This window comes from Drosophila ficusphila, unplaced genomic scaffold, assembly GCF_018152265.1.
Source record: "Drosophila ficusphila isolate 14025-0441.05 unplaced genomic scaffold, ASM1815226v1 contig_414, whole genome shotgun sequence".
Classification (NCBI taxonomy): Eukaryota; Metazoa; Arthropoda; class Insecta; order Diptera; family Drosophilidae; genus Drosophila; species Drosophila ficusphila.
The window spans coordinates 8,573,701-8,599,001 of NW_025064328.1; the positions used below are offsets into that span (position 1 = coordinate 8,573,701).

At 40.4% G+C, this 25,301-nt stretch overlaps 4 protein-coding genes across 7 annotated transcripts in view; 1 reads left to right on the forward strand and 3 right to left on the reverse strand.

Moving 5' to 3' along the window:
- Window positions 1-25: 25 nt before the first annotated feature.
- LOC108090418 lies at window positions 26-8,735 on the forward strand. Of its 3 annotated transcripts, none has more exons than XM_017189075.2 (4): window positions 26-519; window positions 587-1,034; window positions 5,546-5,816; window positions 7,006-8,735. In XM_017189075.2, exons 2-4 carry the CDS (start codon window positions 1,023-1,025, stop codon window positions 8,169-8,171), a joined length of 1,449 nt encoding a protein of 482 aa, XP_017044564.1. In that variant the 5' UTR covers window positions 26-519; window positions 587-1,022; the 3' UTR covers window positions 8,172-8,735. The 3 variants fall into 3 exon arrangements, with proteins under 3 accessions (XP_017044564.1, XP_017044566.1, XP_043063914.1); XM_017189077.2 differs by having other exon boundaries at window positions 26-515; XM_043207979.1 differs by having other exon boundaries at window positions 27-1,034.
- A 2,234-nt stretch (window positions 8,736-10,969) lies between these two features.
- On the reverse strand, window positions 10,970-17,439 carry LOC108090417 (myeloid differentiation primary response protein MyD88). The gene is made up of 5 exons (XM_017189074.2): window positions 16,044-17,439; window positions 14,291-14,580; window positions 14,060-14,228; window positions 13,791-13,977; window positions 10,970-13,147 (listed from the first exon to the last, which is right to left on the reverse strand). Exons 1-5 carry the CDS (start codon window positions 16,561-16,563, stop codon window positions 12,712-12,714), a joined length of 1,602 nt encoding a protein of 533 aa, XP_017044563.1. The 5' UTR covers window positions 16,564-17,439; the 3' UTR covers window positions 10,970-12,711.
- Window positions 17,440-18,211: 772 nt separating this feature from the next.
- Window positions 18,212-25,301, reverse strand: part of LOC108090254 (pneumococcal serine-rich repeat protein) — a 76,632-nt gene continuing 69,542 nt past the window's right edge. The window contains 1 exon segment of the mRNA XM_043208019.1: window positions 18,212-21,835. Coding sequence (XP_043063954.1) covers window positions 21,714-21,835 — 122 coding nt within the window. The 3' untranslated portion in view covers window positions 18,212-21,713.
- The window catches only part of LOC108090446, a 41,870-nt gene continuing 38,318 nt past the window's right edge, over window positions 21,750-25,301 (reverse strand). For both annotated transcript variants that reach the window (XM_017189129.2, XM_017189128.2), the window contains exon 4: window positions 21,750-21,835. The gene's annotated coding sequence lies outside the window, so the exon portion shown is untranslated. The remainder of the gene's footprint in view (window positions 21,836-25,301) is intronic.

Consider the following 25,301-nt stretch of genomic DNA (forward strand, 5'->3'; position numbering starts at 1 on the left):
TATGCTAGAAAAAGAGCACTAGCAAAAGATATCGATAACGATAGAAAGTCGAGTGCTGCCGAAAATAAAAATTGATTTGCATTTGTTCTCGGCTTAAAATGAATTAAATGTTATTGTTTTCGCACCGAAAAATAACCTTTTTAATCGCCATCATCAAATACATTTGCTAAAACGTGCTTAAATAGAACAACTAAAAGACTGCCAAAAACTAAAGCGTATGTGAAGCAAAAGGCGTGTGTACCATACATACAAAGCGATAAGAAAAAACGGTAAAAAGGAAGCTTTAAAGAAAAAAAAAAATGAAAAGCTAGTTTGTTGAATAAAAAACAAGACGCGTGTGCCGCAAAAAATTGGCGAAAATCGCAACAAAAAAGTGTATGTCAAATAGGAAAATGTGGCTCCGCCAGCGATAACGGTACTCCAATGCGCTCTCTCGCACGCACACAGAAACACCGCACACCACTACCACTGCCATTAGTGAATCCTGACCAACAGCCGCACCTATAAAAGTGGGCGTAGGTAGAGACAAATTACTACAAAAAATAGCTAAATAGTGATGTATGCTAATTGTTTAAATAAATTCAAGCTTGCTTAAGAAAATACCTTAGCAAATTCCAATACACACCTATACGCACGCACACCAACACACACAACCTATACAGGAAGAGAGGGAAAGGAACGGCAAGGAAAGGAGAGGCTAGAAAGGCAAGAGGAAGAACGAAGCAGCATCGGCGCGTTGAAGAAATGTGCGGGAAGAGAAGATTGAAAATAAACGTGTAGTAGAGAATTTTTGAAGCACTCACACGCACACCTCCCACACTCTTTCTCTCTCTGTCTCTCTGCTTATCCCGTTTGCCGCCTACACACACACACGAATACTGTTGTATCGCGAAAAGCGTGAGCTTTGTTGTTGGTTCTTCCACCCCCTCTTTCACTGAGGCGCTACTGTTATTGTAGTTGTTGTTGCTGCTGAGCAAATGGCAGACCCTCTAAGCGGGCGCCGCTGGTGAGAACATGTCGTAATGGCCAGAGAGGTAAGTGCAAACGTGCTAAAAGCAAAGCCGGCAACTACGGCTTAATCGTTAATTTTCCCGATCGTAAGCGTTAAAAATTCATCTGCGCAAATCAGCTGTCTTAAACCCATAAACACCACTTTCATTCATTTTACAAAGCCATTGTTATTTAGTCAACCCAACATTACAACGGTTAATATACTGCTCTGCCTTACAAAGAACCTAAGACCTGCAGCTCAGATTCTCTAATGTTGACCCCCTTCGTCGCAAACGAATTTTTAATTTTTTTTTAATATAGGAACTTTTGAAAAATTATCTCAATGGACTGGATATATTTACTAAAAACCCACTCTTTGCATTGTTTTTTCTTGTTCTTCTAGGAATTCTTTTTATATATTGTAATCGAAAGTGTAGTCTACTTGACCGTTATAGCACGCTTTTAATCTAAGAATAGATTTTTCGGTTCCTGTTCAATATTTTAGTCACTCAAAAATAATTTTTGAATTAACAAACAATTTGCAATTTAAGATTACGTTAACGTTTTTATTTTTTCAATTTACAATTTATTTTTTAATCGTTTGTAATTACTTTTGTGGTGATTGATTAAACCTTACATAGTTTAGCAAACTTGCTTTAAAACGTAATATTAAAAAAAAATTTTTTTTTTTGGTAACAAAATTTCTCAGTTGTTTTAGCTCAAAAATTGTGTAATTAAAGTTCTGGAACATGTCTGGTTTAAACTGAAGGAGTTCTACTGTATCTCTTTGAATTTGTTATTTGACAACCTTTAGCGAGTGGATCTGGCAAGGCGTATCGCTGCGGATACTCCGCATTCGCGTCCGCATCCGCTAGAGGAACCTATTAAGCCTGTGGCCCGCATTAGTCTCTTTGTGTGCGTGTCCCCCAAGCTCTGGTCTGCATGAGAGTGTGTGTGTGTTTGTGCATGTTTTATGCAGTTCCTTCGTTTCGTTTTGCTTTGCGGGTGAGTGAATAGCTTTGACCCAAATAACTGAGGTAATACTTACGCCTCACAGATGTGCCACTCCCCCAACGCCCTTCTTTCCTACAGCCCCCGTTCCACGTGCAGCTGCAACTGTTGTTGTTCTTCTTCCTCTTCTTTTGCCCACCTTACCCCATTGAAAGGCATTTTTCTCTCTGGCTTTTCCAAAATTGTTGCTTTGTGAGCTTGTCTCCAAAATATTAAAAAAAAATAGTTGTAAATTCCCCGAACTTAGGAATTCCTTTAAAAGCTGTAAAATGCAGTTGAGATTGCATTCAGATGGCAGTTGATCTAGCATTATTTAGCATAAATAAAAGGAGATTATCGCTTCTTCTTACTGCAATTAAAAATCTCGGCCAGTAGCAGTTACATTTATTTTAGAGCTCTGTTATCCATTAACATTTACAGCTGGCAATGCTTTTGAGAGACTGTGAGAGAGAGGGAGCTGCATATAAAATTGCATCTCTCTCCTATGCTTTTTTATTAAAAGTCCTTAATGTTTAATGTTTCAGTTTAAATGCTAAGGCCGTAAGGTCCTAAAAAAAGATTTGTATTTTGCCAAGACAAACAATCCAATAAAAAGGGTTAATTGATCGGCGTTGATTGGGTGTAAATATTTACTAAACAAAACGACTGGGATCCTGGGGAATACTTGTAGAGCTCTTTGCGGGAGAAGGTGCGCGCGCCTTAGCGCCCTGATTATATCACATTGATGCAAATGTAGGCCAAAGCACGGCCGAATAATATTGACTGTTAAAACATAGAGTTTTAAAAGGAAAGGGGTTAAATACATAACTGATAATATAATATACAAAACAAATACAGTTTAATTAAGACCTTGAGTTTTAGAGAATAATATAATAAGCTAGATTGGTAGTAACGCTTATATTCCCCACTCTGCCTGTCTCTCTCGCACCCATAAAGCTTTGCGCTGCATTTCACCTCGTTCTCACTGCACTTCTCTCTCGTTTAAGTCTCGTGCTCATTTCAAGCGCTGTTAAAGCGCTGCAAAAACGCACCCAGCCCCAAAAGTAGAAGAAGCAGCAGGAGTCGTAGTGAAATCCGATGCAGCATCTCATCGGGAAAAACTCACAGTTTGCTCTGCCAAGCTGCCAGGCACGGAGGCAGCAAAAGAAAAGGCTGCTGCCACTTTTTGCTTTCACCCGTAGAAACAACACGTTTCAACTGGGTGTGGACTAAACAAATCGAGCGTTTTTCTACGATATAACTTTCTAAAAACAGTGCAAACTATAGTTAAGTCTAAGAACAAAGGCAGCGTCAAATGAAAACGAAAACTCGGCGGTTTCACGGGCAAAAGGGGCGCTGCAGGCGCGTAGTATCCGTAAAGTGAAAGTGCGAAGGTCAACCCGCCCTGACCTGCCCCAAAAATACGAATGCGAATGCGAAATACGAGCAGCGAAAAGCAAAATTCGAGGCACATTTGCTCTGCAAGTTTTTACAACAAACTTAAGAAACCAAATTTAGTGAAAAAAACCCTTTTTACCAGCAGCAACATTTTGTGCAAAGTGCGTTTTTTTTCGTGACTCCCTACCAATTTTTGTAATAACGAATTTTTCCCCTGAACGCAAGGCATTTAACAGACAAACAATAAGCAATAAGCTTTAATTTTTGTAGAACCTTTAGTAGAAGCCTCCGAAAACGGATTTTATAAAGCGTAAAACGGGTTTATATAACGGATTTTTAGGCGAACATGGATTACTTGAGCTTGGAGCTCCAAGTGTGAGGCGACCTTGGGAGCGACGGAGCCCACGATTGCAAGCCAGCAGCGCAGATTCGGCCTAAAAGTGGCTGGCAGCAGCAGCACCACCAACAGCACCACCAGCACCACCATGTGGTCCAACGCCCTGTGCACGCTGGGCGTGACGAAGCCGCTCTGCAACTGTCTGAGCATCAGACAAGTGGCAGCCGCAGCTGCGGCGGCGGCCCAGGCCACGCAGGGCGTTGCTGCCTCTGCCGCAGCCGCGGGTGGGGGCGGAGTGGGCGGTGGGGCCATCACAACGGGACCCTCGTCTGCCACAAACGGCGGGCTGTCCGCAATGGTAAAAGTAATAGTCCTGCTTTGCCAGGAATCAAATAGCATCTTACACTCATTCAAACACTCAGTTTAAAGATGGCGAAATAGTGTTTCCCTTTAGATAAACCTTTTGGCAAAAAAATAATAGAGAGCATTGTATCTCATCTGATTTGAGTTGTTTCATAAAGCGAATATTATTTTAATTTAATTTATACCTTTATGTTTTACGTTCCACTTGTCAGTAGAACCGTTTTTTTTATTTTAAATGTTAAAAAATTTGGTTTTTGATTTTTCACTTGAATAGGCGAATTTTGAAACAAAATTTTCAATTTTCTTTTAGTAATAACAATAACTACAAGTTCATAAAATATTTTGTTTTCCCAGCCAACATTTTTACTGAAAGTGTGCTAATTTTTGACCTAACTAAATATGCTATGGAAACATATATTTTTGTTAAATATTATGACCTTTTTTTGTAATTTTTGTGGACTTAAAAAGAAAAACATTTAAAAGATGAAAATGGTTATGGACCAATTTAAATTTTATTAATAGAAATTATTTCTGTAGCTGTGCAACCCGCTGTTATTTCGGGTTTTTTGCACCTTTGCTGGCTGTTTATACGTTTATTAATTTCAGAATTTATAATAGCCAACAAATCCCCCTCTCACCCCCCTAAACTGCCATATGGCGATGGGGCGTAGCAACTGACCTATCCCAAAAGAAAAATCAGAGCGAGGAGGGGAGCACACAAAACACAGAGCGAAGGAAATGAAATATTTTTATGAAAAGTTTTCTGCTTGTTTTCGGTGTGGAGGAATAAGCAAAATGTCAACACGAATTTTGTGTAATTTTTCAAACATTTTATTTTGGGCGAGTGGGCGGTCGGGGGGATTGCGGAATGGGGGAACGGTTGGCCGAAGAGAGATATCTGTATTTGGCTCGTGTGCTGCACTCGTTACTGGGTCACTGGAGCGCCACACTCATGTCCTTGCAATACATTAAACATTGCAGCTTTCGTCCTGCTCGGCTGTCCGTTGTTGTTGCCTGCAACTGTTAGCCAACAGCTGTGAGCACTGTTAGCCAAAAGGATTCGTTTTCACTTTTCTTTGCCCGTTTTTAGACAGATTTTTTTTTTCAAAAAGGTTATATGCTTTTTCTATTATTTAATGGGGAAATTTGTGTTGTGTGAATTGAATGTATTTGTTTAAATGTTTCGTATACATAATTTGAGCTGCAGCTGCTGTGGCCTTGACATTTGCGCCCTTTTTAACCAAGCCAGAGAAGCCCAATTAGCGGGCTGTGGAAATTATGACACAGCCCGGGCCTGCTGCCACACCCACTTGTCAGTTTTCCGTGCGCAGCGTTTCACAGGTGTCACGCCCATCCTGCATTCGCATCCTGCATCCCACATCTCACCATTAACCACCCCGCCTTCCCCTCGACGGCAGTTAGAATGGTAATTCGTAAGACCCAACTAATCCAAATTTCTCTTCGCAGGAGTCTCGCGGCAAGAGACCACTGAAAATCTGGGACAGCTGGCGGAATGTGCGCAAGGGCGTCGTAGTTGGGACCTTCGAGGAGCTCTTGGTCCGCGGCAAGGATAAGCTAGGGGTTCCTGCTTCAGAACCGGTGCGCGTTGTTCTGGAGTGTGATGGAACCCAAATCGAGGATGGCGAATACTTTCGCACCCTGGCCAACAATACGGTGCTCTTGCTGTTGAGGCAGGGCGAGCGCTGGTATCCCACTGGCGTCGATGTTATAAAGGCTGGTGGGTCAATACTCTCATCTGTTTTGGGATCAGTGCTATGTCTTTCATATAGTTTATATTTTAAAATTCTTTATGTGTATATCCCATATGAACAGTCGATTTAAAAGTTAATAGCAAAATCGTAAAGGCTATTCTTACGTCTTTATCTTCAGATTGGTAATGTGCATGGGAAATATCTGTCAAACCAGCTCATAATTTTTAATACATATGCGTCCGATTCAAAGTTTCAATTTGATTTTGTATAGCATTTCAATCAGATAAATTTAAAGTATTTATGAATTTTGTTCGGCAAAAAAATAAACTTTGCAAGAAATCTTACGTAAAAACTAAATAGTGAGTGAGCATTGGAACATTTTGTTTATTTTATTTTTCTTGGTTTGCAAATAGATTTAAGGCAATCTCTTGAACTTAATTTGTTTATAGTAAAAAAGGAAATAATGGGTCTTGTTCTATGATTAAAAAAAAAAAACTTAAATGAATAAACAAATTATTTATGAGTCATTCTTTTTATACTGTTTTTTTTTTTGTACTTTTAGAAATGTATATTGACAAAACTTTTTTTTAAAATTTTACTTTTGAAATGCACAGACATAAGAAATTTGCTGAGGGCCCTTGGGGCTTCTATAAAGATTGTCTAAACAGTTAATTGCAAGGTCAATTGTTCACAAATTGATTCAAATTTGCTGATTGGTTGTTGATTTTATTTACTTTTTAAACAACGGAAGTTCAAACAATGAACAGAATTGTACACTTGTTTTAAAACACATTTTCACTTGCTCCAAAATTAGATCCAAAGCAATTAATTTTAGTATTCGTTTAATGCGATTCCTTTATAAAAGCTAAAAAGTTTTCCATTGCTAAAATTTAATTTCAAACAAGTCTTGTTCAAGTAAAAACCATTTGTTTGATTTGGTCAAGAAAACCCATTATAAGATCTAACAAAACGACTACAAATTTCTTCAAAAGCAAGATCAAATTTGCTACAACATAGAAAACAGTACCCTTATTTTAATAGTTTCTGTAAATGCTTTAAAGTTTAAATTTTCTAATATTGTTGTTTTTGCACTTATGAGAGAAAGCTAAGATGGTCTTATCCTTTTCTTAACTATGGGTATGTTAGTATTCTTGGCTAAACTTCTAAGTCTTTGCTCGAATTGAGAAATATCTAATGGAATAATTTCTCTTACAGCCATATCAGCTATTCCGAAAATCGTCTGTGAGACGATCCATGCGCTGGAGTTGCACGATGAGACACCGTCGTGGAAGATCATGGACAACAAAGGGCGTGTCACGGTCGTTCTGCACTGGGATCAGCGGCAGGGTGGAGGAAGCGGCGGCGGCGGAGGCGGTGGCGCCGGCGGCGGAGTGGGGAGCATGTGCTCCGGCCTGGGCAGCAGCAACGGTCTGCTGTCGTCCGACAAGTACTCGCCCTCGAAGAAGGGCCTCTCCGCGCAGAGTTCGTTGGACAACAAGTCGGTGTCGTCGCAATCTTCCCAGCCGCGCTACGCCAGTCCCCAAATAACGGTGATCAGCGACGACGGACCGGCGAGCATATACCATCCCGGTGGCGTTGTCCTGCCGCCAGGAGTTGTGATACCCGGCGGCAGCAGGCGGCTCTCCAAGCAGGGCAGCTCCTTCGACAGCACCGTTGGCGTGGGCGTGGGAGCGGTCCACGTGCATACGCCGGAGTGCGCCCACCACGCCCACACGCCCAGCAGGGCGGGCAGTCCCAGCACCACGGAGTGCGACTTCCACTGCTGTGCGCTGCACGAGGAGGGGCGCAAGATCGCCGTGCACAAGAGCGTGGCCACGTCCCCCATTCAGGACGGGAGCAGCAGTCCCCAGCCGCAGTCGGCACCATCGGTTATGGATCCTATGCTGGGCGGAAGTGGTGGCGGCGGCGGAAGCGGCAGCATGCAGCGCCGCTCGTCGGGCGCCAAGGGCCATGTGCGATTCCTTGACATCGCCCCGGAACGGGATAGCTCCGAGAGCGAGACAGAGAACACGGTAATGGAGGACGACAAGACGACGACGGAGAAGTTTCTGCTGCTGATCGACCAGCTGTCGGTGGACCAGAAGCGCCACCTCAGCATCAAGGACATCGGCATCATACTGGAGCGCCTCAACTCCAAGATCCTCGACGTGGAGCGATTAGATCGCGAGTCCGAGTCGGACGATTGCTACAACTGGACGATAAAGGCGACAATACGCGGCGATGCGCTGCGCGAACTGGGCGTCATCTATAATGGCAACTACTACGCCATCTCCGAGCATCCTGGCTACAAGGAGGAGCTGGAGGAGAACGGCGAGGAGGTCGAGGAGGAGGAAGAAGAGGACGAGGAGGACAGAATTTAGAGTGCCAATGGCGGGCAAACGGGCAGACCCACAGGTTCACGAATGCCCCACGTTGGGCGCCACGGAAGGTATCAATAAACTAGCGCATTTTACAGAAACAAAAAACGAAAAAAATGAAAAAACCAAAAATAGGAGTAGCCCAGCAGCTCAAACACACTCACTCACACACAAACACACACCAACATACATACATATATACATATATACTTATATAAAATAATTACGAGAATATAATAATGCAAGTCGCACATTGTACAATAGTGAAGTAAGCATAAACGTGAATTATAAAAAAAGGCGAAAGCAAAGCAGCCACACACCCAGAGACACACACACCCACGCCCAAAACAACAGCAACAAGCGCGAATCATGTAAACGCAGTTTTTGTAGCATTTAGCCAGAATTCTCACAGACGGGGACCGACATTAAAGGAAGGAGTAAAGTGGGTTGTAGATGCTGCAGTGGCGAATGTACATGTATTAAAATACACGAACTCCGCACAGGCAGCCGCTTAATCGCTTGCAGCCCGCTTAACAAAAATTAAATTCGAATTCAAATTCCCCAGTATTCACCTCATGGGTTAGTTGCAAATCCCCCAAAAAAGACCCAAAATCCACCCATCCCTGTGTTGTTATCGTTGTTGTACAATAGATGTTTCGTGTTCCGTTGTGATTGTGTGCCAAAATAGCCTTATTTAGTTGGATAGCCCCATACACAGACTGCCACTCGAGTCAGGAAATCTAATCTAAACCCAAAGACTATAAGTTGTGAAAAAGATATAGATAACAGAGACTATAAATTGTTGTTGCCAGAAAAAAAGATGACGGGGTCTAACTGTGTTTCAGTCGGTCTCTCGTTTCCTATGTAGTGAGTTCCTCAGTTTGCTTTTCAGACCCACCCCAGAATTTGTATAGTTCCTGGACAGCGTAACTCTCTGTTTGAGGCCTATTATTTGTTAATGTTGTTGCGTTTCTCCCCCGAAACAAAAAACTTTCACTAATCATCCGCATCAGCATGTAAAACTGCCGTTATTTGTAGTGTTGTCAAACGTTCAACAAAATCGCGCACAATGTTAAAAATTAAACACAGAGAATAGAAACAATAAGCAAGATGCTCGATGCTCGCAAAATTGCCTGACGAACAGACTAAAATATGTGTCGTAGATATAGACCGCCCCCGCATGGCCTCCAAAATCAGCCGTAGATCCATTGGGAGTATCTATCAGAACACATTACACGATCGCAATCTAAGTTGTAATTGAACAAATGCGTGAAAGCGAAAAACACTGCCAACATCGCCATTAGCATTCGCATCTTTATCCGCATCCTGCATCTGTTGGGTTAGGCTTTCAATTTCCAAAAAAATTTGACTGTTCCATACGGGTATCAAGTAATCGGCATAAATTGTAAGAGCAGGAGGTTGAAGAATACTTGGCGGGGACACGGATAGTTAAACGGTTGATCTTCCTAGGTAAAGAACGTGTTTCGGTGTCTAGAACAAAGAGTTTTAAAATTTGGCAAATATTGCTTTTTTTATAGAGAAGTGCTTGAGGTTTAAAAGAACACTTTTTAGTTGTTGATTATAATAATCTGTATTTTAAATATTGTAAGATCATTTTGTAGTTACCAATTGAACATCGGGGAAGTGATCCTTAGTTTGAAAAGTAACTTATGACAGTGATAGTAAAAATTAACTCAATTTAGTTCAATTCAATTTTCTTTCTAGTAGTTCGAATTGATTTTCTCCTTCACTTATTCTTTACCCTATATGGATTTGATTTTTAATTGCGATCGCCTTTATTTGTAGTGTCTATTTGTTTAGGGATTCAATAGCATTCGTAGCTGGTCTACGTTGCTCGTCACTATGTCCTAGATTAGATCTATGGGCACTCGATTAGGAACCTTCCGCTGCTTTATCAGATCTTTAGACGCAAACAAAGTGGTCAGTTACTAAAACCACGCCGAGATCAACCAAAACTGTATTCCGCTCTAAACATAAACTAACTTAAATGTAATACGGAAAAGAGAAGCGATAAAAAAGAAAGCGATTTTTAACATACGTTTGTCCAAGGCACAAAAATCTAAGCATTGAAGCGAGAAAATTAAATGAAAACCTAGTATGTATAAATGAAAATTGAAATTGATAATTAATTGATAACGATAATAAACGAAAAGTTAGAAAAGCGAGAAGCAAAGCGATGAGGAAGAACGTTAAACGAGAATTCACAATTAGCGAGGCGAAAAACAAATTCATTAGTGTTGTTTTAATTTATTAGTAAGTCGAGAACGGCAAAGCGACCCAAAAAACGACGATGAATATATCTCCATGTGTATGTATGTATGATTAGAGGACGGAGTACGAGGGAGGGGAGTCGAGTTATAGAGATTGAGGAAGGTAATACGGAAATACCTATGCGTACTCAACAAGCATTACATAGTTATAAGACGGGAACTCGCAATACGATGATAACTCAACTTCCAAACCGATACAGACTTCTTCAGCTGACTTCCATAATCATAATCATTGTTAACACTTAACTATAAAGGATAACGCTTTAACGAACAAACAGACACTTACACGAACCTTAGTTCCGGTTGAGTTAGTTAGGTTCTGTTCGATCCAATCCCGATTCGAGGCCCTGCCCTGCCCCTCCACTCAGACTCGTCGTCACACACTCTGTGTAAATGCAATCAGTTAGATTTATAAGATGAATAACACGTCGAACGAATGTAAGACATCCCCAAAAGAAGGCATTAATTAAGCTACGAAACAATTTGCAAATAATACTCATAGAGCGCGAGTCGAGGCAGAAGATGCAACATCATGCGTTACATTGTTTTAATATTGCGAATTACGAATAAATTGATCAATTAACATATACATACAACAAAGAGCAAACAAATTACAAACTGTTTTTATTAATTTTGTTAAACGATAATGAAATCATTAAAATAACTCTAACAAAGGAAAACAAGCTAAGCGGATAACAAACGACAGATTAAAATTAATAACATATATAAATCGATATATAAATACACACACTCACATAAAACCAACATTGAGCAGAGAAACAACCAAACAAAAAACAAAAACATAAATTCAATTAAAAAGTAACAAAAACAAAAAAAAACAAAGTTTAAAGAACAAGCTCAAGTCGCAAGGAGCAGTAAGGCTAAAAAAAAAAAACAAATTTGTTCACAGTGTAAATTGTAACACACAGAGAGCGAAATTAAACGCAGGAAGAGACGAAGTGAGGAATGTGAGCGAGGAGCTATTATTAAAACATTAAACGATTTAAACAATAAAAAACAGAAAATAAATAAAACAAAAAAAATACAAAAATTTAAACCGATTCGAACTGTCTTGTAGATTAACCGGAACTGGTCGATAAACATTTCCACTCAATATGTATGCGAACAACTGTATGTAAATATACGGGGGATTCACACATCAACAGCAATGTTTATTAAACATGAACGAACTAAAGGTTGTCTACATTCAACAATAAATTATTGAGCCAAACATTGAACAGTTTATTGCCGCTCAACTGGAGCTTGCTCATTTCCGATATGGTAACGGTGCGTTTCATAACCATAAATGACACGTGGCGCGAAGGTCTTAGATCTACGATCGATGCCCGACATTGAGCGCATTATAGCCGATTTTATTTTCGCTTAATGCTTTAACATAATGTGGTTGTTAACCCTTTATGCTTGTGGAACGCACAGTGTGTAGATATAAATACATATACTAATGCCAATGATTTTCAATACATCAACAAGTCGACGCCTTGTGGCGTCTCACTGTATTGTCAATCCTTGCCTTACTTCTTAGTAAGTGTGTTTAAGTGCACATTAGGCTTATGGTCACGCATTCACAGCAATCAGTAACAATCGGTATCAGTTAAAGCTAATCACATGGTAGAACCGGCCCAAGGCGGTACCCAAATCAAACAATTACTTATTGCTAGCAATCGGTTAGAACTGCTTGAGCAATTTACAGAGTGATAAAGCACTGCCCGCACAATGCAACAATAGTCTACGAATGTGTATAGTTTATACATGCATATATGGTCATTACTCATCTGGGCTGGGGGTATGAGTTGCGAGAACAGCAACTGAGATAATTTAATTAAGTAAGTCACTTATCGAACGCGTGACTAACAGTTAATTGAGCGCTTCGATTAGCAGTGTGTCGCGCATTTAACCTCACTCAGCGCAATTGCCAATTTGTCTGTCTGTTTATCAAATCTATCGTCGTAAACAAATAGCGTTTTTGGTTCGTATTCGGTCGTTTGCCTATGTGCTTTGTGATACATTTTGTGCAGATATCTGGTATTGTCTTTATTCGTTGTTGTCTTATATAAGTTAACAAGTGCGTCTAAGTATATATTAAGTTAGTTGACTTTGATAGGGATTAGGCTAGGGATTATCACTAAGCATGGAGAGTGACGACGTAGCCGATTTTTCGGCCATAACTAGACTGGGTACACGACAAGGAATCGGGAGGAATCAAATGAATGGCTATCCTAATTGTTGCGAACTCAGCCCGGCGTCTGCAGCTTGTTGCTGGACCGGGAGAACAGGACCTTCTTCAGGATGTTTGGCTGCCACTTGATGGAGCTCTTCTTGCTCTCCGACGTTGTGGAGATATTGGAGCTGCTGGCACTGAGTGTCCTTTCGCGTTCCGTCACATTGATCGTGCTGACGGAGTGGGCGTGTCGCAGGGTCTTGGCACTGCTCTTCTCGCTCTTCGGCGTCTTGCCAAAGCTGTGCGTGAACTTGCGCAGGAAGCGATCCGTCTTCTTCGGCTTGCGCTCCGGCGTAGGGGAACTGGTGCTGCCGGAGATCGACACCAAAGTCGTTTCTGCTTCCGGCACCTTGAAGTTGGGCATGTCGGTCACATCCTTATCGTTGATCTGTATCCGGATGCTGGGTGTGCTGACCAACTGCGGAGCAGATTCCTTCACCGGCGATGGTCTGTGTGGGAAGATTTATAGGCATTAGTGATAACATTTCGGGGTTCTTTGAGGGAAGCCAAATTTCTTTTTTTGTATAAATTTTGTCTTTGTTCAACATTCGAATTAAAGCTTATTTCTTATTCATTTAATCTTACTACTACATATACGTTTTTGAAAGGTCATTTCCGTTGTCATTTTTAAATTGCATTACTCATACGTAACGTAATACTGGCTGATCATTTTGATTCAAAAGCGTCTGAGAGGCAATCTTTAAGTCTGTGCTTTCTTAAAACAAAAGTATCTTCTTCTAATAAAGAAAATCAAATAAAAATTCCTGCTAGATTGTTCTGCGGCTGATCGCTCATACGCTATGTGCTATTTGCTTATATATTTTGTTTACAAGCAGTTAGTATATAATTGAGCATTTTATGCGAATACTATAAACTGATTTCGCAGCCCATGAAACTCAAAAAAAGGCAAAAACATGAGCTAATAAAATGTACGCAATAGTAATGTTGGCGTAAGGAAATTCAGTTGTACTTATTGCCTTTATAACTTTATTTATCTCAAGTGACACAACGATCTAATGACTTTTCTCCGCCCTTAAGAATTATCATTCCACTTTCAGCTATACAAACAAATAATAAAGTATCAACTCTTACGTTTGCACTGGTCGCGTGGAGAAGGTAGAAGAAGCATCCAGATCGTGGAGTGAGCGGGCCAACTTGTCCCAAAAGTTGAACAACTTGGAGTCTCCGCCGTAGTTCATGTGCGTATAGATACCCAGGGTGTGGGGTATGTGCATACCCGTCTTGTACAGAATCGGTATGATCTTTCGACTGTTGTTCTCTGCGAGGCGATCGGAAAGTGGAAAGTGGAACTTGTTATGTGCACTGGCCCTGGGCTTTGAGCTAAGTAGCCAGTCACTCACCGATTTGAAGCTTCTGGGTGAAGTTCACGAGGTACGTGTTCTCTGGACTCCGAAGAAACTCATCTGTTAGCACGACGATCAGGTAATTACAGCGGGTGGCCAAGAAGTGGGAAAGTTGGACATGCTCGAAGGGAACGCCCATTAGCATGTCGCGATGGCGCAGGAAGAGCTGTGGATAAATGGTACCTGGTTATTTCTTGTTGAATCCAAGACCCAAGGGATCTCACTCACTCGGAGATTGTATCGATCAGACTCTAGATTATTCATGATCTCGGTGGCATGCTCGAGGTCCGCCTCGGCATACAAAACACAGGCATTGTACCTCGGCAGCGGTTGGCCCATCTGCGCACACCTCTGATCTTCTTCGCTCAGGATTTGGACACTTTGGCCCACTGTGATGTTGTTGTTGCTGCTGTAGTTGTTGTTGGTTTCGATACAGTCACTGGGAGGAGAAGGAAACGCCTCCGCAAGAGCGTTCTGTCGCTGCTCCTGCTTCAAAATGTAGCGCTGGATGTCCTTTGCTGCATGCCCAAAATTCAATGAAAATAATCAATTAAAGACGTTAAATGAAATAAAAAATAAATTCTAGTAAAAAGAATGTGCTCAAATGAAAACAAAATGTTTTTTTGTCTGCAAGTTTTCAAGTTCACTGGTATGCTATTTTTATAACAACAAAAAACAAAATGATTATAAATCACAGAATCTAGATTAAACCAGAAATGCTTGAAAAGAGAAAAGTCGTTTAAATATTAACATAATTGAAGTCAGTCATCGGTAAGTTTCTTATTTTTATGCTTAATAACAGCATTTAATTTAAACACATAGGAAAAAACAAATGATTAAAAAAATTTCCGTTATATTTTTTAAACAAAATTTGTTTTTCGTAAATCATGTTTCGACCTTCTGTTTTTTGATTTGTCTTTAACTTAATATGAACACATTTTGTTTTCAAGGAAACCATGCAAATTTCAGTCAAAACAAAAACTCGTATACAAATATATCGTATAGAAATATATTGGCCTAAACAAAAACAGCCGTGCCAAAGTTCTTTTTAATGACAACAACTTTTGTCAGGTGAATCCCCTACGTGTAAAAAAAAAACACTTTCCTAAATGATTGGCATTCCTCTCTAATTTGAATTGTTTATGTTCTGTTGTCTAAGGCTGTTCAAATTTGTTGAGATTTTTGGACAACTTTCTTTGGTAGTAAATAATAATCAATTTAAAAATTAATCATTCAGAAGTGTATCTTTGGTTTTTTAGAATTTGTCATAACTCAATTTGTTTATGTACTCAACTACAGCGGTTGTTAAAGTTAGATAAACACTATAGATAAGTTTGTAATGAACGCATTATGCCTACACTCAATACCGTCATAAATTTCGTTCACTATCGTTTTTAAAAAAACAAAACGACCATAAATCCGAAAACAAATTCATCAAAAGTAAATAAGAGTTGCAGTTGCATCATCCCATTAATTTTAAGGCATTTTTGAGTCCGTTCATAAAACAAACACAATTTAGAGCCGTTCTGTTATATTGTAAATTGGCTATAGAATATTTGAAAGTCACCTATCAGAAAAGCATTTCAAATAACTTCGGCCTAATTCTATTAATTGATTACACTTAATTGATTTTAATTACAATTAAATTTGCTCAGTATTTTTTTAAGTGGGTCTCAGTTAATTGTTTATTACTCAAGACTGACGTTAGATGGCATTGGATTATCTCGAAACAACAAGAAATAAAGACCAGCTGGATTTTCCTAAATATATAATCTTTGGAGTACAAATAAAAACTGATAAAGAATAATGATCATTTAATTAGGATCATTACTAAAATTAAAAATAATATTTTAAAGTGCCAAACTTCATGAGTTTTTAACGATCAATGTTTTTATTTGTACGGATGGAAATCCTCAATGCTCCAAACCTTAATCTTGACAACTAATTTGAAGTCTATCTTTTGTTGCTGTTTAGTAATTACCAAGATTTTCCTGAATGTCGTCGCAGACGTCCCATCGATCGATGATGCCGAGAAAGTCTTCGAGGTTGCCGACCGTGGCGTTCTGGGGGTCCCGCTGGCTCCAGCTGACGAGCACCAGACCCATGGGATCGTTGGCGTTCTCATCGACGAAGTCCTTCTGCTTGGCCAGGTCCAGGATGCCACGCCAGTCCCGCTGGTAGCCCTCCTCGGATCGCAGCACCTTCTTGCGGTTCAGCATGCGGGAGAGCTGGGTCCGGGTCTCGAAGCTCAGTTCGGATAACGGGGTCTCCTTGTAGTGGGCCGCCATCCCGATCCCCGATCCGGAGTCCATAACTCCCTCGGCCACCACCATGTTGGCGGTGCGATAACGCCGATAACTGACGTCAGTGGCGCCGTAAATGTGGTGGGAATGTTGCGGGGGATTGGGATGGTGATGGAACTGGTAGTGGGAATGGGAATGGGGATGGAAGTGGGAATGGGCAACCGAGTGCTGCTGATGGCATACAAATCGAGGGCGCATTCGCACTTGGCGCTGGCTTTATTGGAATAATTGGTGTTTGTTTGCTGGTGTTTGTTTTAGTGTGATGCGATATATATTTATCAACTGACGTTTATCAGTCGAGAGGGCGGGCAATAAAACGACGAAGCGCGTGAGTTTGCTATTGTGTTGATTTTTTTTTTGTGTGTTTTCTATATATATATTGCCTTTTTTCAGAGAGTTTTTTTTCAGATCGCGCGTGCTTTTAGCGGGCGGATGGAACTGGAACTGGTTACGGGGTTGAATGCGCGGGGGGTGGCGGTGGGTGGTGCTATGCGAAATGGGCCGAGTGACCTCCAGCACCTTGCCGCGTCACAGTCGCGTTGTTTTTGTCTCGGATTCTGTTTTTATTTATCTGTCTGCTCCGCTTCGTTGTTGGCGGAGAGGAGATCTTCGCTTTTCGTCTGGCGTATGATTTTTAAATATTGTTTAAATATACACAGCACACACACATACACGCGCGCGTACAATCGGTGGCACTCACACAGCTTCGCACTAAGCACAGAAATAAATTTTATTCACTTTTTTCGAGTGCGTCCGCTCCGGTTTGTTGTTTTGTTTCGACTGGTTCTGTCCGCCGTTTCGTGCTTTTGTTTCTGCCTCGTTGTCCGCTCCTCCGCCTCTCCTCCCCCCTCCTTTCTTCTCCACCACCGCCTGCCTTCTTTCACTCGCTTGTTTATTTTGGCTCCACCGCGGAACAAAAGCGAAACTTTAGTTCAGCTGGTTCGGTTAGTCCGCTTACGGCACTCTGTTTACACTGGCTAATTGCTTATTAATTTAATTTTACTTTGTTTTTTCGACTTTTCGGATCCGATCAGATCGCGACTCCGATAAGCTAATGGCGATCGACAGGCAAAAGCTGGCTACGAGAGCTTTTCGGGTCATTCATAGGTGGGGGCTTGGTATTATTTTTGGAGACAGTTATCGATTGCTGGTGCGGTATTTTTTGCAGTTGGGGCACACTGCAGTGCTTTTACCAATAGTTCTAAAAGCTTCCTAAAGATGGCGCTGCAAAACCTTAGGCCATATAGTCGATTTATTTACTTTGGGAAAAAGGTAAACGTTGTGTCATAAAAGACGCACGCAAACTAACTTTTAATAATTAGAATATATTTTTTTTAATTTAAAAATTTAAAACATAATCTTGCAAAGATATTTAAAATCCTTCAAAGTTATTTCCAGTAAGTCTTGGTAAAAAATATAGTGGTTCAAGATACCTTTACAGAACACTTAAATTTCTTAAAACATGTATTGTTAAGATCAAGAGCTGTTGGCATTGAAAAGGCTAAAAAACTTGCCTGATTTTAGAAATATATATAGTATAAAATTGTATTCAAATGTTGCCAAAACCAAAAATACATTTAATAATTATTTCTTGTTGCGTGATTTAAAAATATCTATGCTAGTAAGGTCCTTAATAAACCAATACTGAAAAGATGGGGGAACAAACCAATTGTAAAACACATTAGGTGAAATAAAAAATGGGAAACATTTTTGGACGGAACTTAATTTATTACGCCAAAGTATGTTATTTTTCACCCTCGAGATACTTACTTCTTCGCAAATAAAGAAATTGCTAAGCCACGAAAGCACTAGACAAATAGCATATTGTCGTAAATAATACACAAGGTTCACTTGTAAATTCAGTTTATTTTCATTTGATTTTTCTTTGTTGTGGTTGTGGTTCATGCCAGAACTTCAACGCATTTTCATTTTCAGTTACAAATACTGAGATATACTTACTACACAGGTGACACAAATTGATTTATCGCTTGTATGGCTTTTGTTTGACGTTTTTCTTTCGATTCAACATTTCTTGCTTGATGAATAAAACGCTGAAGGCGTTCAAATGTATTTTTAAATATATTTGGTTTGCATTTTCGTGGTTTATTTTTGTAATTTTCGTTTTCGGTTGGCTCTGCGTTTTGCATTGCCAGCAACAATTAACAGTAAAAGTTGATTCCTTGCGCACAAGTTGAAGTATTACCTGTTTTTGTTTGATTTCCGTTGTTAATTTATTTAATGTTGATTTTCTTGGATAAGCCTTCTCATTATTTATTTATGTACCTACTTGGTATTTACTCATTTGGTTTGTTGTTCTATGTACAATACACCTGCTTGTGTGTGTGGATCTGTTGTTGTGTGTGTCTTTCTGTGTGTTCTGTTTCGTTATTTTTTTTTCACTTGTAAATAATTGCTCAAACTGGATTGGGCACCAAAAGTCTCTCGTTCAAAGGCTAAAAAGTTTGATTTTTTCTCGAGAAATAATTTCGTTATTCATTAATTTATTCTTGCTGCGTGTTCGTGTTAAACCTGTGTCATTATTCATTATTCATTGGTATTTTGCCCTAAAACGTTACGAGTATTTCAATTACATCAATTTTCTTGCTTCGATTGTAGTTGGTTGTATAATAATTCAGCTTACATTTTTACACTTAGCTAGCCATAATTACAGACGTTAGTTGTATTGTTTTAATTAGGGTTTTTGTTTTGCCGCCGTTCAGTTGATACCCCGTTTACTTTCGTTAGTTTAAGCATGCAGTTAAATCAATAATGCGAACCTAGTAAATATCCTCCGCCCCTCATGTTAAATGCAATTACTAAGTACAATGTTTTGCTTGATTGTTTATATTAAATATGCTTTGCGGTTTCCTTGCGTAAATTTGAATGTGTTTAGCCTCTGTGTCTGGTCAAATACGAAATTGATTCCTAGACCGAAATGCAAATCTTACAAATCTGAATGAGGTGTGGGAGTCTTTGTCTTCGACGTACTTGCATTGCATTTAACAACGATCCGCTCTAAGTAGATTAAATGTTTAAAGTTACAATTTATTGAGCTAGTTTAAAGCTTTCCATTTGTTTTTGTCCTGCCTATCGTTGAACTCCTCCTTCCCCGCTTTCCAACAGCCCCAAAACGTAATTAATTTGTGTACTGCGTTGCAAGGCGTTTCAACTTAAGAACTTTATGAGGGGAAATAAGTTCGATGAATGGTTTCGGCAAACTGTCACTTTTCAAAATTAAAAATAATATTTATTTACCTAACTAAAATGTTTTACCTTCAAAAGCAAGGTTTCCTCTGTATGTGAGAGCGTTTGGTTGGCCAAAACTTACAATGTTTCCTTTGTTGTTTATATAATGTTTGTGGTTTGTGCAGGTACATATATAAAATTGCAAACTTTGTGGACACAAACTAATTCTGTTATCTCTGGATCTCGCATTGATTTAACGCCAGAATCCAAAAACCTATTAAATTGCCTTTGTGCAATCGGGCGAGAATTAGAAATAGAAAACACATGTGCGCTTGAAAATACATTTCCGGCTAATTGTTAATTGGGCAGAGAGAATGGGCTGACAGGGAAGTGCGTTCACAACTTGGGATTCAAGCCTTCAACGCTCTGTTGGCTGAAACCGATAGAAGTTTGCTTCAAGCTAAATTTTGTCGTTAAACTTTGCAACTGAGTTAGCACGGGTTCGTAAAATTATTCATTTGGCGAAGGCTGGGCAATCAATTTTAGCTGCTTTTGGGCTGCTCGACCACAAATTAGTTGTAACATTGAACACCTAAAAAAACATTTAACATTTAGCTTAGTTTCACTTAGTTTAAATCCATTTAAAAATTAATTCGACAACAAGCTCGTTTTGCACTTAAGTAACAGTTTCACATCGATCCGCTAAATACCTAACTCTTCCTCGTTATTATTATTTAGTTATTTATTTATTTAATTACGCTATGCCGCTTTTCTAGCAGGTTCTCTTTAGGATTTGTTTTTTACGTTTTCTTTGGCACAAGTTGTTCTTTCGAGTATGAGTAAATCTATTGAATGTTCCTTTGCTGCTCTTTTACAATTACTGTTAACCTATGAAAATCGTATTTTTACTCAAAATGTTTCTTGGAATACTTGATACTTCGGCTTGCGCTTTTCCTTCGCCTCCTTGCCTCTTCTTCAACGTCGTCTAAGAGATACAAAAACTTTCTGTTGTTTATTGCTATTAACATTTACTTAGGAGTACTTTTCAGTTAACAACTTAGTTTCAGACATAACTATTGACCAACTTTTTTCTCTCGCCAGCTGCCCAGTCGACGCCATTCCGGTGGAGTTTGCTGGGTGGGAAAAACCGAAGGGGGAGGGCTCTGCTAAAGAAGAATTGAAACCATTTGGCTAATCAACTGAACAATCGAAACCTTTCGCTTAAGTGCTCCTTCCAGTTGGCGTCGTCCTGCAGCCTCAACTAGATCATATCCTAAGCACAATAATTACAGGATAATCGAGTCAGTTCTGGTAAACAATTTCGCTGGAAGGCAAAACAGTTTGCAGTAATTTCATTTCAGAATTTTTAATTGCCATTCTTTGCTCTTTTCCAAACGAGACATTTTAACAACATTCCAAGTAACTCATAATATTTTTACTAATTAAGGAAGTCTCTTGTGGTTTAAACACACTTGAAATTGAGTCTGAAATTGTGCTGTGAAAAAGTCGTACAAACTAGTTTTGTACATGGGATTTTCGGAATAAAAGCTACGTATGCAAATTTTAGGCCATCCTTTCAAGTGATGTTGAACCCTCGGAGAATTTATGCGTATGCGAATTTGGACACCAGAACCTTCTTGATCTAACATTTAAAATGCCATCGAAGTAACTCTATAAACAACGTTTAACTATTAACTAAACTGCATCACTTTTGATTTTCTTCGACCTCCGTATTCTGTTTTTTGTTTGCTCTAAGTGGAGTCTACCTCTCAGTTAGATATAAAACAAGTGATTTCCGCCTGGGCGGACTTAACTACAATTAGCATTAACTTTAGCTTTAGCTTTAGCCGAGCACTTCGGAGTGCTCCATCCTCAATTATATTTTAGTTAACAATTTCTTTTGTTTCGGTTTCGTGTTGTTCTCTGTTATTCTTTGTAGCTTTTGTGCGCATAACTTTGATTAGGGCGGGGCATAAAGGAGTTGTTTGGGGGCAAGTTGCAGGGCAAAGGGGGCGGGGCAAGAAGGGTCCTCCGGCTTCTTCCTGCCACAAACTGGTTCTGGTTCCTGTTTTTCTTCCAACCGCTGACATTTCCAGTGCGCGCTGACATCTCATCCGGCGGCATCTGCTGCAGCGGTGCCACCTCCTTCCTTCCGACTCCGCTCATGGACCCACCTGCAGCTGCATCTCCATCTGCTGGCGCTGCAGGTTCATCTCGGTGCGGTTCTTCATCATCCAGGTGCGCTCCAGATTCTCGCGGAAGTTCCGCTCGTTCTCCTGTCGCACTGTCAACGATACGAATCGGTGTAAATGATTTCGGATTGCAAAATATTTTATACAACACACAAGTTATTTTTTAATGCCAGAAGCTACTTGTATATACGCTCTTTAAATTAATTAGCGGTAGATTTAAACGATTTATTGAAAACATTAAAATAATAACTCACATATTATTGCTCATTTACCAAAATCTATATTGAAAATGTTTTATTGATTGAAATAAAGCCTAGGTAAGTTGTTATGGTATGAAATCATTTGGTAATCAAGTAATAAATAGGAAAACTATGTAAACTATGTATGTAACTCTTATGGAACAAGTTTTTAGGTAGATATAAACTAAATATTGATTCACTGCGCACTCGTTATTTTCCTGTTGCATTTCGTTCGAACTGCAGTTGAAGTAAATGCCTGTTGATGAATTCTCGAATACAACTTTCATCAATCCAGACTATTTACTTTAAACACAGTCCAACATTGTTCATCGCCCGCTGTTTTTATTTCCGTTTCCGCTCTGGGTTACGTTATCACGTTCGGATATGTGTACACATATCAAGTACACATCCCCCATTTCACACACGGTCCTCGTTTTTTCGCACCCCCCAACCCCCCAACCACCCACAAAGAACCAAACCCCCTTTGACATGACGCCCCTGCGATTGTCGTCGCGGTTGGTGTTTGCTCAACGCTTTTGTGCATTTTACAGCAGTTTTAATTAACGCTCAACAAACTGGAGATCGGATATGGGAATGGGAATGCGAATGGAGGAAGTCGAAGGGGAGCGGGGAGCGGGGAGCGGGAAGCGGGGGAATTGGATGGACAAACATTGGTTACCTGCCCGTGGGTGTTGTGTAAAGTGTCAAAATTTGTTTGCCAATCAATCACAAACATACACGCGGACTCAACTACAAGTCACAGTTGTTGCCGTTTCAGTATCAGTTTTGTTGTTTATTCGCATGCGAAACTGTTGCACACCCCGTGTGTCCTTTTGTTGTTGCCTTGCCGTGTGTTAAAGTTCGTCCGGTGCTGTTTGTGTAATTTGATTGATTTGCCGGAAAAGCTGCTAATTCAGAGAGTTACCATCGGTTCGAATATTTGTTTATTTGCGATTGCACAGTTTACGCTCGTCTGAAATTTAATTAAAAAATTCCAGCCCCAAATGGCCACCGCCGAACAGACCAAACGACCGTCCGACCAACGCAAACAAAAACACAGGCGCACACACTTTGGCTGCGCAAGGCTAGTGGAAAAATTTAAGTAATTTTCCCCTTTTTACTCGCTCATTTAATTGCAAAAATTAGTAATCCCATTTCCGCCCGCAGGCAGCGACTTTAACGAGGGGAGTGCAACCACGATGCAACATCACACATCGCTGCTGTTGCCGCTGCTCTTGCTGCTGGTGTTGCTTTTGCTTTTGTTTTTGTTTTTGTGTTTTTGCTTTTGTTGCCGCTGTCGTCATCAAATTCATATGCATATATGGGCCAAAGGCCACATGCTGGTTTCCAGCCACATGACCAGGATGTGTCCAGGCTTCCAGGCTTCCTGCCCCGTGCCCCATGCAACCCCGTAGCCCTTACTCCATGCCACAGCTCGTGCCTTTGCATGGTCCATGAGGCGTAATCGCAACGTGTTAATGCCAAAGTGGGCAGAGGGGGGGGTGGGGGCGTGGCAGGTTCCTGAAACCAGGTGACGATGCCTGCCATTATTCACTTGGCCAAGTGCTGTTTGTGCTGGCTCTGTTGCTGCCCCGGTAAGTAGCAGCCACTCAGCACAATGCCTCCTCCAGTTGGCCTGTTTTCGGACCTCAAGCCTTCGGCCCACAGGTTGAAGGGTGGATTGGGTTGTGGTGCCGCCCATATTTATTCGCAGATTAATAATATTCTCTATGCTGATGGTCTATGTGGCCCCCAGGAATACTAAGGGACAGCATGGGGATCTGCAATTAATTCAACCACTACTTCAAGTCCTCGTTTTCTAAGCTCAACTTGATAAAAGGTGTTTGCCATTATTGTAATATTAAGAAGGATAATAGAAAACTTTACTTAAGAGGATGGCTTGAATAATTATTTGGGCTAAATAATTAGTTAACTGCTAAGACTACAAAGTATAACAGAGGAATAGTTATTTCATAGAATCCTGCATACAAAATGGCCTTAGCTATTATCTTAAGCTTCTATAAAATTAAAAAAAAATCAAATAAACAATTGAATTATTTTAATTGGATCGTAACACATAACATTTTTTATTTGAATGGAAAATTTAAAGGCTTTTCAAACTTTGATAGGATTTTTTTTTTTTCAAACGCCTCTAAAATTAAATCCGGAACTTGTAAAAGATTAAATTTCTACTACTCATTTGAAAAGACTGGCAACTATTTTATTTTACAAATCTTCTAGATTTCTGATCTTAATTTTTTCAGCCTCTGGGTGTTAAGCATTTTCGCTTACAGGACATAGCCTAGTTGAGCATTCACCTGTCCTCAAGGACGTGGGTGAGCCAAATGCGTGCTGAAGCTCCCGGAGCCGCTTGCGTGTGGAGGTGAGCGCGCGAGGCTATTCGAGACCAATTAACATATAACTTTCCCACCGGTAAACAAGTTAAATTGTTAACAGCCATTATGGGCGCTCATAAATGCTGCCGAGTAACTTTGAGCCACACGCCTGCCCTCGTCCTTTTGTCCCCCACCGTCCCCTTTCCGCCCTCACTTTCCATTCAACTGCCTCTGTTCTGTCTGCCGGGCGCTTTGTCTTTCATGTTGTTTAATTATAAATGTGGCACTGAAAGCAAAAGGAGCCCGTCCCCAGCTTCACTCCACTCCACTCCTCCAGATTCAGGTTCTGTGGCGTGGCCGTCACGGCAGTTTGCCTGACGGATGACGACCGACGCCTAATTAGCAGCTAGGGAATGGAACTCTCGCTCTGGTTGTGCTTGTGCTCCTGGCTCTGGGGATTGTTTTCCATCCATTGTACCTTCAAATTGAATTTATTGATGCACTTTTGTTGCCTCCGCTGTCTGCTTTGCCAGTGCCATTCGGGTTTTTCCCCCCACCCCTTTTTTTTTTGATTTAACTAGAGCATGATGGAGATTCGACATGCAACAGATTCTGCTTGGTAATGGAAAGCTTGTTGAAACAACTCGTCCATTATTGCTTTCAATTATGAATATCACAATGGGAACTACGTCAAGTGTAAATAATAACTAAGCGAGATTGCATTGAGATGTGTTGCATAAATGAATGGCTTTGTGCAAACAAAGTGGCGCCCAACGTGTGGCCTCCCAGATATTTCAATGCATATACTTAACCAACAGTAAGTTGGCTTCTCCAACTTTGTAAGGTCTTGGTTTTTCGATTAGAACTTAGAATACAAGTTAATCGCACTACAGAGGGACCCACAAGACCGGTAATATAAGTAATATACAAGCTATCAGAAATAAGTTTGCACCTACAGCAGTTTGATCAAGTGGTTTCTCTTA

What these genes read in the sequence shown, in the direction of transcription:
- LOC108090418 (XM_017189075.2), top strand. An exon ending in CGTCGATGTTATAAAGGCTG is followed by an intron (nt 5,817 to 7,005) that starts GTGGGTCAATAC and finishes TTTCTCTTACAG; the next exon opens with CCATATCAGCTATTCCGAAA.
- LOC108090417 (XM_017189074.2), bottom strand. Translation starts at nt 16,563, where the DNA reads ATGCGCCCTCGATTTGTATGCCATCAGCAGCACTCGGTTGCCCATTCC. An exon ending in CTGATCGATACAATCTCCGA is followed by an intron (nt 14,229 to 14,290) that starts GTGAGTGAGATC and finishes ATTTATCCACAG; the next exon opens with CTCTTCCTGCGCCATCGCGA. An exon ending in CACCCAGAAGCTTCAAATCG is followed by an intron (nt 13,978 to 14,059) that starts GTGAGTGACTGG and finishes ATCGCCTCGCAG; the next exon opens with AGAACAACAGTCGAAAGATC.